Below are 13689 nucleotides of genomic sequence, written 5' to 3'. Positions count from 1 at the left end.
ATTTTTTAATATTTTATTTGTTATTTATTTTCATTATGTAGAAATGAATTTCAATATATTTTATCTAATAATTTTTTATTTTCTAACTCATTATCAATCATATTGTAATTTTTTCTTTATAATTGTATAAATAACTTTTATAACTTTTATTTACTACAATATAAAAGTTTAATGTAATTGCCATGAATATTTTTTTATCACCATCCAACATATATTGCAGTTTAAAAGATACAAGATATATGTTAAAATCTTACTATTATGTTTATTATTTGTTCTTTGTGTCATTTTGATCAAGTGATGTATTATAACTTTTATTAGTGTATAAAAAGAGATTCATTAAAATTTTAAAAATTGAAGTAAACAAACATTTAAAATATATTTTAATTTGAATATTTGTTTTCCTGTTATAATTTTTTTAAAATATTTTTAAATTTTATCAACTATGTTTCATTAATGTTTGCAAATTTAATAAATGTTTTGGTTCTAATGAAATTTTATTTGGTATTCTAATCTAAAATATAAACAATTATAATTTATTTCAAAGTATTTGATATCGAAGAAACAATCATCCTCCTAATATTGAATATTTGATAATATTATGTTTCCTTTGACGTATTTTTTTATTATTTTATAAAAATTAATTAAAATTATTATTGAAGTAGTAAGAAAACGGGTACGAGTATGAGTACGAGATTAACCCGTTACCCGATGGGATGAGAATGAGACAAAAATTTGATACCCATTGAGTTTGGGTATAAGAATGCAGATGAATTTTTTCTACGAGAATAAGTATGAGATAACAAGACGTGTCCCGTCCTGCTCCGTTGTCATTCTAATTATAATGTAATAGGATTTAAGTGCTAGCGTGGATAAGTGATAAGTGTAAAAAATAGAAGATGAAAAAATCATATATAATTTATAAAAGTTTACGTAAGTCACAAGCTAGAATGGGCCAATCCATTTCACAAGTTTCAAAATTTGCAAATTATCACCTTCAACCAAAACAATATACTTTTAGAGATAAATATTTACCTTCTTCAATAAATATATCATCTCCGAGATTAATATTTTATTTTTTTTAAAGTGACTTATATTATATTACATAAACTTTAACCTTTTTTAGCAATTTTTTATTTAAGTATAAAGTCTTATAAATCTACACTTTTATAAGATTTTATTTACATTTTATTTTTTATAATTTAAAAATAATTTAATATAATTATAATTATATCAAATAAAATATTATGCTTAAGTAAAAATAATATTATAATCTTATATAAAAAAATTATATAAATATCATGATTATTAAATATTCTTAAACGTTCTTGGAATAACACACGTTAGATTTTTCACTCTTTTTAAACATATGGTCCAACATTTATATACTGTTTTCACTATCTTTTTAGTAGTTAATCATTAACGGATTTAGCAAAATCATAAATAATTTAGCTAAAGTGATAAGAAAGTACAATGTCATTAGACAACAAGCATTAATTAGTAGTTAAAATAAAATATAAAAACTTGATGGGTGTTTACACTTTTACGAACAAAGAAAAAAGGAACATAATTGACTATTTTGTATTAATACATGGTGACAAAATAATTTATAATTACTTCTCTTAAATCTAATAAAATCACTACATCCATATAATATTCTACAAAACTCAAAACAAACAATATCAAAATCAATTCTTTTGCATTGAAGTTGGATAGGATAAGTAAGAACTTGGGAGAAAAAGAGAGTGTTATTGGGGGAGATTGAAAGGGTTAAAAGTTATAATGACTTGTGGTTCTTCTTTATTTGGTTATTCATTTTACTGAGTTTTCTTGTATTTATTTGCTTAAAATGATTAGAGTAATTGTTATTAATGTAGTTATTTGAATGATTTGAAGAATGAAAAATCATAGTAAATTTTAAGATCTAATAGTGTTTTCTTTGTATTATTTTTCAAATAAGGAGTTAGTGCAAATGATTGGGAATAAATCTAAGAAGTATATGAGTAATAGTGTCTCTTATTTTTTTTGTACTGAAATTTTCAAAGGAGGTAGGGTAGGGCAGTTTCATTTATGAATATATTATAGCAAGTTCCACATGCTAATTGGCTTAAGGTAAATATTAATGGTAAAATAAGAGATTGTCCTGATTTAGCTTCATGTGCTAATATTTGCAGAGAAAGTCGAGGTGAATATATGAATATCTTTTCAGCCTTTTTAGGTGGTACAAACTTTTATTTATGATGAGTTTATGAGGGAGGGCTTTCATAGGGGGAAATGATTCTTCTTTGGTATGTCGTCGCTTTTGGGTCAACAAGTGGTTCATTAAAGTCTTAGAAGGAGATTACATCAATGCTTATATTTTTGTACACATATGCATTTCAAAGTTTATCATATTTTTTGTGAGGGTAATCAGTATGCTGACAAGTTACTTAACTTATCTTTCATTCATATTCATAAAGAATGATATAAGAATTTTTAAAGTTTTACTTTTGTGTATTTATTAGGATTTTTTTCATAATAGGTATAATTAACCAGTTCACCTATGTTTCACGAAGTATAGTTTTTATCATGGATTTTATGTGGTCTCTGCATACTTTGTATTCAATTATTTTATTTATTTTTTAATAAATTTTCATGCGATAAATGATTAGGGATATCAAAAATACCTATGTTTGTGAGTATTCGCAGATAAAATTCGCTATGGGTAGTAACTGAATAGTTCAAACATGTACATGTGAGTAATAGATAACATATAATTTAGTACTTTCTTATAAATAGGTCATGTATAAATATCATAATATCCACATTCTCAGATATCCATTACACCTAAATTAAAATTAAAATAATTTATATTTTATTAGGTTAAATTTATATTTATATTTAATTTAATTTATATTATATTTTATAATTTTTTGTAATTTTATTTATATTTAATTTTAAAAATCTATAAATCATTTTTTTAAATATCCACATAACGAAACGGGTAATCGATCAGATTTTTTTGTTATAAATCGAGCAGCAGTTAAGCACTATCTATATCCCATTATCGTCCGTATAAATGATTATTGTCAAAATTCATAGTTTAAGAAAATATTTACTCATTTGACTTGATAGTTATAGAAATACTAATCGATGAAATTTTAACGGCAAAAAAACATGATTAAACTAGGAAAAAAATTATATTTGAATGAGATCCGCGCACATGTGTTTGTGTAATAAAACATAATTACTAAAAAACATAGTTAATTAAGAATAACATACAAATTAATCTGGGCTGGCTGACTACTTGGCTCAATTATTGAGATGAATAGGTTAATTAAGATCACATGATTCATATTCCACATTAACAACTACAGGGTGGCACGTACAAGATAATAGATTTTCTTGCGTCTCCCCTATAATTAAATACAGTTCACATCAAGTATCAATTTTGAAAGATATAATTAAAAATTGCCAGTGTTATAATCCAACAACGCATAACAATTTGAGAAATCAAACTTATGCGATAAAATTAAACAATTTGTCTCACAATAAAAGGACAAATATGAGAAAGAAAAGTAATCAATAATTGATGTGAGGAAAAAGATGAAGAAAAAATATTATAATTAAAAGCATCATATAGATATAAACAAATTATAAGGCAGCTAGTACTCGTAGATTGTCCGCACGTGCTTTATTTCTTTCCTTTGTTTAAAGCCGGTTGAAGAATTGAAAAGGTGAAGAGTAGTAGGCTATAAAGAGTGAAGAAAGTTAACTCACATTTCGCATTCAGTGGAAGAGGAAAAGCTTTGAATAGAGAAAGGACAAATCAGTGTTGTGTACATAAAGTGTTGTGCTATTTTTGTTTCGGTGGCCTAATCATGACGGAGGAGTTAAAGAAACCAGTGGATGATGCATCAGCACCCAGCTGGTTATCTGATTTGGTAAGAAAATTGATTTTGATTCTTCCAATCATGAAAAATGCAGAAATGGATGATGGTTAAAGATCCTTTGACACACTTTGTGTTGCTTTACTTTTTTGTCTCTGGTAACAGGACATGGATGATTACAATTTATTTCCAGATGAGTGTGGCCTGAACTTGAACTTCTTCGATGACCAAGATATTCTACCAGAACACATTGCCAGTGCCCTTGAAGAACAGACACAGAACCTGCAGCGATCTTTGTCTTCGGAGTGCCCTTCCAAAACCGTGAGCAACTCATCCACTGATGAAACCAGTTTTGACTTTGAGAGACCAGCCAAGTTACTGAAAACGACAAGCGGTAGTTGCTGTAACTCTGACTCATCCACCATCACCAACAACCTCTCGCCAAAACTTTCCCCATCCACATCCTTCTCCTCCTTTCAGTCTCAGATTCTGTCTTTTGACAACCCTAACTCCTCCCCTCCCAACACCACCACCCAGTTTTATGGCTTTGACTTAAACCCAACGCACAACGAAATGGTGTCACTGTCACTGCCCCAATTGACAAAATCACGCTTCCCTGATCAAACGCCAAAAGGCTCCTCAAAAAATCACAACTTTGAATCAAAACCCTCGCATGGTAAGAGATCTCCTGCTCACGCTCAGGATCACATCATGGCCGAGAGAAAGCGACGAGAGAAGCTCAGCCAGAGCTTCATTGCTCTTGCAGCTCTTGTTCCTGGCCTCAAGAAGGTAATTAACTAAATATCACACTGTTCTGCTACCGCAAGTCAATTATGAATGATTCATTTTAGAAATTGTAATAATACACTTAGTTATCTGTTTGATCATAGAATTGATTATAAAATTTGCGTAGTTTCAAGTAATTTGAAGTTTATCCTGACACACTTGCCTAAAAGATAAATAAGTCATCAATGCACTGGCTTGGTTACTCTGCTTGACTAAACGTGTGGAAAATGTGTGGATCCACGCAGATGGACAAGGCTTCTGTGTTAGGGGACGCTATCAAATACGTGAAAGATCTTAAAGAGCGTTTGGCAGTGCTTGAAGAGCAGAGCAAGAAAACAAGGGAAGAATCGGTGGTGGTCCTGAACAAACCAGACCTCTCTGGCGATGATGATTCTTCTTCATGTGATGAGAGCATTGATGCTGATAGTGTCAGTGACACTCAGTTTGAGGTGGAATCAAGAGTGTCAGGGAAGGAGATGCTGCTTCGGATCCACTGTTTGAAGCAAAAGGGTCTTCTCGTCAAATTACTAGCCGAGATTCAGAGAAATAACCTACTCGTTATTAATAGCAGCATCTTACCATTCGGTGATTCTATCCTTGACATTACCATAGTTGCTCAGGTAGAAGGACAATCCTTCCCTTAATTAATAATAATGAATGATGATAATACTTTAATATTATTTTTCTTAGCTCTTGTCGTTTCTCTCGCACCCTTAATTGCTTGAGTAATGTATGTAAGATATGATAAGATTCTAGTGCATTATTTTTTCTTTTCAATGTTGAATCCATACCAACTTGAAATACAATTAGTTTAATTGTATCTGAATGGTGATGGTTTTGCAGATGGGAGAAAATTACAATTTGACCACGAAGGAACTTGTGAAGAACCTACGCGTGGCGGCATATAAGATTGCCTCATAACATAAACGTGGCTGGAGTATGGGATACCATGAAGGTGCACCAACCACAGTAAATAATCCTAAAATGGAAGACTTTGTGTTAAAATGTGAGATCTACTCCAGCTAGCTTACAGTGTTCCTGTGTTCCCCGAAATGCAGATTGATCGATCCGAAAGCGATCTTGTCATTTTCGTGTTTTTCTTTGGTTTCTCAGGCCTTCAGTCTGGGACTGCTTGACCAAAAAAAGAGTATTTGAATAATTTTGTGGAGATATTAGGAATGGTTCCACTCTGACACGGCTTATAGTTAACGTGAGCTTAATTAGAGATAATAAGTTAAATTAGTGATGACTTATGACATTGACAGCTTTTGAGTTTGATGTACAATCTGTTCTCTTTAATCTTTTATCATGTTTGAAAGATGCAAATCTCTCACTCTTTAAGCCTTTCTTTGTTTCAATAGAAAATGAGAAATTCACTTTTAATATTCAGGCACCAACATTTATGTAAACCACCTGCTTTATTGTCTAAGTTTATACCTGGAAAATTTACATTCCTCTCTTCCAACCATTTTTATTTATTCTTTTGTTCAATATTGTCATAGGATTGTAACGAGAAAAACATGTTCTGAACCTAGATTTTTCCTTTATACTTTTGGTTGCACTTTTGAGTGATATATAAAATACATATCATTGATGATGGAATATACTCCAGCTAATGCCCAACCGGCAAAGTAAAGATGCTGCCAAGGAGAAAAGCACATAAACAACATCAATTTTATCTCTAAATAGATTGATTTGGAAAAAAAGTTAAGAATTAAAAAGAAGAAAAAATACAAAAAATTATGAGAAATCATACCAAAACTATAATAAAATTAGATTGTACACACAAATAAAAACATATTTTATCAGAATTTATATTACGTATTATTATTACGTTAATAATCACCCGCCAATATAATGGTATTGCTATTTTTCATGTTCAAATCTCATGATAGGAAAAAAAAAAAAAAAGAGTTTAAATATGTTTTTTTTTTATTTGAAGTGAAAATTAGAATTAGTTATTTTCAAAATTTTAGTTCAGTTTACTCTTTTATCTTTAAAAATGTATAGATTCAATCATTTGAACCAAATTAAGATTCAATCATTCGAACCAAATTATGTTAAATCTATTTGATGTTTCATAGCGTTTTATGATAACATTTGAATTTTTTATACCGTTTGATATATTTTCATTTTAATGTTAACAAAAATGATGTCATATGTTGTCATGAAATATATTTAAAACTTCAAATCACAAAATGTGGTTAAAAAAAATTAAATTTATGTATTTCTAAAATTGGAGAGTTATATTGGTCTAAAATATTGAAGAGAGACAAATTTCAATTTTTACTAAAACATTAAAAGATTAAAAATCATATCTAAAAAAATGACTAAAAGGAGAAATTTCACAAAATTATTACGATAATGAAAAAATATATGAATATAAATAGAAAATTTACTTATTTTGTCCTAGGTACATTAATATTAACGCTACAAACATTATATTTTTGTTCATTTCTCTTAAATTATAAGAAAAAAATTAAGGAGGACAAATTTTACTAATCTCTACCTTATTTCATTTACTAAACCAAGCCATATAATAAAAATAACAATACCGTTATGGTTTATTCTCTTCCCCACTTTAAAGATGCCCTTAAATTATTAACAATTATAGCTAAGCATTACAAAAGAAATTGAAAGATGAATGTAAGAACACGTGTAAGTGTCAGTAATTTTTTATTTTTTGTTTGCATTTATCGATGGGGTGATCATACCTTGCCCGTAGTAATAAGTTACATGCTCCCCACCATGTTTATATACAGATACCCTTTACAATTTAACTTTGGAATTCACGCTTCTTATGTCTCTTTGAAATTGAGTAGCATTGCTCCCACTCAACATAACACGAATTTCAATACCAAAACGATTCAATATTCAAGATTTGAACCTCTATAGCAAGTTTTTTACGGATAGTAGCATTTTTTTTCTAACCAAAAACGTAAAATATTTGGCCGTGGCAATTTGCAATCGGAATTAGGTAACGTGGGGTACTTCAAAAAATATGGTTTGGTATGACATTGTTAATTGCGCTAAATTTCATCTAATTCGAGATGTAAATTTAAAGATTAAGTATATTTTTCTGAATTTTGATATAAAATTGAAATTCGTTTTTATCTGAAACTTTAATATATTTTGGTTTCTAAATTCTAAAAATGAATGGATATAATTATTTTAGTTTAATTATATTAATTTTTTTTACATGTTAAATGCATTTTTCAGTAGATATTGCAGAAACATGTCAAATTGTATAAATAACTCAAATATTATCATGAAATGATGTTTAATATGTCAAAAATTTAATGTAATTGAGTTAAAATATTATATACATTTATTTTTAAAGTTTAAAAATCAAAATGTATCAAAGTTTTGAACAAGAATATATTATAATTTCACATCAAAATTCAGAGACTAAAAATATATTTAACTCTAAATTTAATCGTTCACTAAACCGCACAAACTTTGAGCACTGCGTGTGACATGAGAGTTTAATCTATGTTGTCCGAAGAGCAAATACTTTGTCGATTAATGCATCCAGTTTCAATGTAATTTTGATTTTCTTAAATATCATATTAATAAGGCCCGCTTCATTTTAGATCCCATTATAATCTGGCCAAATCTTTGTGAATCTTAAACGGATTATAAATCACGTGGCCTCACGTGACATTTTAGATCATACAGAAAAATAGCACATGTTGCAACCCTTCGATTGTCCCTCCTCATTACAGTACATTTATCTTGGGTACATTAAGTTTTCGTATGTCTAAAATATTCCTTTGCTGCTAACAAAAATGTGGGAGCATTTAAATAATTCGATCACGTTTTCTTAACTGTAATGCGATAACATTACAAAAAGGGCACACATGCTTCATTTTTCAACTTCAATTCATAAAATTTTTATCATCGTAGTCTTCTTAGTTGTTAGATGGCGCTAACGTTGTTTCTGGAGAGGTCAACCCCCGTACTATTACGTCAAAACTATGGGATTCACAAAGATTTTCCTACATTTTAAAACGATGTTTTGTAATGATGAAAGAAAGAGTTTAAAACATGTGTGACAATGACTTTAATTAAATTACACCAAGTTTAATATCAAAGCTAATCTCTAATGTTTATTAACTATATTGGATGACCATACACTAAAAACACTTACACAATTACTAACGATTATGGAGACGACACGTCACTGGTATTGAAGATGAAAAATGAAGGAATGAATCGAAAAATGCAAGCTGCAGAGAGGAACCGTGTTAGAGGAGATATCACGGATGCCCCTATCCTAGGGATGCGAGAGAATGCATTGCATACCGCATGGTTTAGGGGTTTGAGAGTCAACTTGAGAAAGATGCCCATTACACAAGGACACATTTTGCGTTAATATTGGACCAAAACTATTCCCAAGTACTACCATATAATCATCATTTATGAATCAACTCAATTATTCAATATACAACCAATTCATGATTCTGACAACATATCACCATTCTCTATCTTTGGTATGCGATATGTTTTTCACTACACAGTATTTTCAACTTTTGTTTTTAGTTCATTAAAATAAAGTTTTAAACAACCCTAATATCATTGTTTCCAATTAATTAACGTGTGTTAATTATCATAGTACACATTGACATGAATATTGTTAGTTACATAAAGTATATTGTGAAGTCTTAATTTACCATATGTTTTTCATATAATACGTATTGTTAATTTTGTTTTTAGTCGTGCAGTTATATTGATAGATCATAATATAATAATAAATTATAATTATGTTTTAGCTTTACTCACCTTTGTTAATAACTGAATTAAATGTTTACTTAAACATTCTTATATGAAAAAAAATACATGTTACATGCATATTTATAAAATTTCAAAATTTATAATATAATTGTTCTTATAAAACCGAAATCATACTACAAACTTATCTTCTCGCTTTTCCATCTTTAATCTGAAATGTTTTTCTATTCTTCTTTTGCTTTTAAGTACTTCGACGTGTGTATAGGTTTGAATATCTTCACAGTTTGAAATTGGGATAACAAAATATACTATAACGCTCAAATCAGGTATGTGCATCCATCGACGGAACTAGGTGATGACAGGGGGAGCCACGGCTCCCCCATTTTTTTTTTGAATTTTTTTTACATATATTTATATATTTTTTAAAATTATATTATATATTATTTATATTAAGATTATATTATGAAAAATTATAATAAAAGATAAATAAAAAATTTTAATGGAGACATTAATTTATAAAAGAGATTAGGTTTTTTTTTTTCTGACTATAAGATCTTTCCACCATGTAAATTATCATGAAAGTATGTGAAGAAAGATAAATACAAAGAGATAAATTGGGAAATAGAGGTTGGAAACACATAGATTGATATTGTGTATACATTCTTGCATGATCTCTCACAGATCAAGGTTAGCATCTTATTATGATTTATATATGTTAGTTTATGATTCTTTTTAGGATGTTTCTTCCAAATTATAATTTTAGGGATAAACTTATGATTTTAGGGATTCTTTTATGAAATTGGTATGAACCCTAATTATAATTTTTTCTAAATTTTTATAATCCTTAATTATGAAATTTAGGGATTTTGTGTTTTTCGCTACCTATGGTAAATTTTTTTTTTTAAGTTTTGAATTTATACAATATTGCTTATTTAATTAAAGTAGTATGAGTTTTGTTATGTTTTGCATTGTGATAATTGTGATTTGTGAATATAAATTTTATTTTTTCTAAATAGGTGAGATGTGATAAATTTATATCAGAAAGATTATGATAAAAAGTATAAAAATTGATTCCTTTTTTTTAAAGGTTTGTGATAAAGATGAAAAAAATGCATTTACGTTAACTAAACTTGAGAAATTTAATAAGAACCAAGAATCTAATACCATATAAAACAAATCTCTAAAGTTCTCAAAGTTACATATCATGAATTTAAAAATTCATTAGAACGTGATATGGGAAAAACGACATCAAATTTGACAATATCACCAAATCAAATTAATGAGATACGAATGACTTATCTAAAATGGTATTCATGGTTTGGTATCATGATATAATAGCATGATATAATAGCGAATGATAGTAATATTTTTTTTGAATTCTACTATTATGTGTGTTTGTTTTAAGGAGAGGAAATGAAAAAAAAAATGAAGAGTTTTTCTTCTAAAGAAAAATTATATATAACAAATCTAATTTGGCCCCCCTACATTTTTAGTCCAAGTTCCGCCACTGTGTGCATCATATGATAATCAATATTATAATAAATACGTAATTATTTACCTTGTGAACAATTATTTATAGTAAGTTCATAAGCTTTTACCTGGTTGAACATAGATTTCCTATGTGATTACCTTTGTTAATATGTTTAAGATTCCGCTAATCTCTCTTATGCTTTAACATTTGATAATTATGTTTGATTCTTATTAGTTTTGGCCAAGATGATTTTGTCGACATGATGTAACTTTATTTAGTCGAAAATGGTCTCACTCATATATCATAGAATACTATTTTTAAAAAATAATATATTAAACTATATTATTTGTGGATAATTTAAATATTTTACTAATCTTTTTAAACAGTATGATAAATTATTTAATTAAAAATTTTAAAAAGAAAATAATAATTGACAAAAGAGGTAAGAGGTGCTTAAACGATAGTGCTTTGTCCAAATAATAACTTAAGAGTTGCTTGTGCGAACAACCTAACAATTGATATATGAAAAAAAAAAATGATGGAAAACTTAAAGTCACTAATTTTAATACTTCTACCAACTTAAAATTGTTTTATTCTTAATCAAGAGTGCTTTGTCCAAGTAATAATAACCATCTTTTAAGTGTTTCTTGAGGTGAAGGAAAAAATATCAATTAGTTGTTGGACAATTTAAAATCACTAAATTAAATACCTCTGTGAACTTAAATCATTTAATGCTTATCTCAATGTACATTTTTGTGTCATTTTATTTTTGCTATAAGTTATCATAACTATTTTTTTTTGTATTATAATTCAATTAAAAGTTGCTATCTTGAAATTTTGAAAATGATAAATAAAAATATTAATATTTTGTTAAAATCCCAACCCTCAAAAAGAATATAATAAATAATATTTTAGAAATAAACAATTAAGAAAAAACGGAAGAGTTGGTAGATCGAGTAAGAAATGGATCTGTATGGTAGTCAATAACAAAAACATACTTATTCTTTTCTGGTTATGTTTGAACTTACTTGGAAAAACATTAAGTGTAAACATTTGACTTTTAATAATATATTAATGGATACGTGGGTAAAGATTGTTGGGTAGGGGCCAATTTACCACCTACCAAAGGTAGATGAAATAATTAGTCGACAATACAGTTATCGACTAAATTTAAAAGCAGTAGTTGATATTGTGGATCACTAATTAATATCATGTGATAAATCAATTGAATTGATTCATTAGCCACTGATATGTACAATCACTAGTTTAGTCATTAAATGTCATCAAGTTAATTAAGACCAATGTAATCCAATTTCTAAATGAGTAGTATCATAACGACCATATTGTTAATAATGGAAATTTCTTTTTTATTCAATTTACAAAAACTGATTTAGAAATAAAGATTCACATATTTCAACACAGACAAGGGGCGAATCAAGGATTTATTCTTAAAGTATAGAAAATTATACCCAAAAAGAATGAAAAATAAGACAAAATAAAATAAAATATATCTCAAAACTTTTACTTCACCAAATAAGTAACAAGTTACATTAACCATAATTATAAAGAAAACAAAAAGAAAATAACATTTCCAAGTAACAAAATATTGGAATGATGCGAACTTAAATTTATCTAAATCGAAACAAATTAAACTTTTCTCAAATAATTATAAAAGTGTCAAAACTATCAAACTGTGTAAACAAAATATTTGAATAATAGTTTCTTAATTAATGTTCAAGGGAAAATTATATAAAGAATTCAAATATTATTATGAAATACATTTTAAACCTTAAATAAATTTAATAAAATTTGGGTAAAATGATTAAATTCAGGCAGTTTTAGAGTTGGAGAACTAAATTTTGAAAATTGACTAATTTTAATTTTCACTTAAAGTTAGGAGACAAAAAACATATTTAACCATATATTTTTATAATCTTTTATATTTTTTAGTATTAAAATTTCGTTATTTTTAATTATCATTTCCATTTTTTTAAGGTGGGTGTGTAAAAAAGTGAAGTTAAATTAAAAGAAGGGTAAAAAAAATGAAGGACCAAAGTGTTAACAAAACACATGGTGTAATGAGTAATTAATGTGTTGTTGTAAGTGTAGTATTGTACCTTTATATGTGATGAAAAGTGTTAAAACAATACGTGAACTTAAAATGTAGTACGAGAAGTAACAAAATGTAGTACGAGAAGTAACAAACAGACCAAACATCTAATACCCTCAAACTAACAAACACACATATTAATCAACGTTCAACACAATATAAAAAAGTAAAAAACAGACCAATAATACAATACATTCTAACGAGGAACTTACCAACAACAAAACTTGTTGAAAAATCCACGCCACTAGCAACCTTTCCCTTCCTAGTTGTGTTAAAGTGAAAAAAAAAGATGACAAAATAATATTATGAATTATGATCGGAAAAAGAGAGAAGTATAAAAAATGCTTAGGATACGGTCTTGATAGAATCACATCGTCAGGAAACAAATCATAACAAATCAGAGCACAATATCAATTATCAATATTGATTTTAAATTAATCATTAACAAATCATAGCACAAAATTAATCATCATCACTAATATTGATTTTATTCATTAAAAAAGATATTGTTTCTAATTATCAAAATCACAATCCCGATGATAGAAAAAGCAAAGAGTGGATGTAAAAATAGCAAAAAGGTAGTATAAAAACAAAGGGTGGTGTGGGTGACAAAAATTTGGACCGATAAAAATCAGGGTATAGAAGGAAAATGCAAATAGAAAATTGAAAATATCAAAAATCGATCGAGCCTAATCAAACAAAAAAAATTTCTGTTTCTTTTTTAT

At 27.8% G+C, this 13689-nt stretch overlaps 1 protein-coding gene across 1 annotated transcript; it reads left to right on the top strand.

Moving 5' to 3' along the window:
* The first annotated feature begins 3707 nt into the window (after window positions 1-3707).
* Window positions 3708-6061, top strand: LOC114175022 (transcription factor bHLH18-like). Its single transcript, XM_028059781.1, has 4 exons — window positions 3708-3920; window positions 4032-4655; window positions 4898-5272; window positions 5496-6061. The coding sequence occupies exons 1-4, from the start codon at window positions 3858-3860 to the stop codon at window positions 5571-5573; spliced, it is 1140 nt and encodes a 379-aa protein (XP_027915582.1). The 5' UTR covers window positions 3708-3857; the 3' UTR covers window positions 5574-6061.
* The last annotated feature ends 7628 nt before the right edge of the window (window positions 6062-13689 follow it).

Source organism: Vigna unguiculata, chromosome 3 (genome assembly GCF_004118075.2).
Source record: "Vigna unguiculata cultivar IT97K-499-35 chromosome 3, ASM411807v1, whole genome shotgun sequence".
Classification (NCBI taxonomy): Eukaryota; Viridiplantae; Streptophyta; class Magnoliopsida; order Fabales; family Fabaceae; genus Vigna; species Vigna unguiculata.
This window is presented reverse-complemented; position numbering and strand designations above follow the sequence as displayed.

Coding starts and splice junctions, on each gene's coding strand:
- LOC114175022 (XM_028059781.1), top strand. CDS start 3,858: ATGACGGAGGAGTTAAAGAAACCAGTGGATGATGCATCAGCACCCAGC. Junction 4,656..4,897: donor TTGTTCCTGGCCTCAAGAAG/GTAATTAACTAA, acceptor GGATCCACGCAG/ATGGACAAGGCTTCTGTGTT. Junction 5,273..5,495: donor ACATTACCATAGTTGCTCAG/GTAGAAGGACAA, acceptor ATGGTTTTGCAG/ATGGGAGAAAATTACAATTT.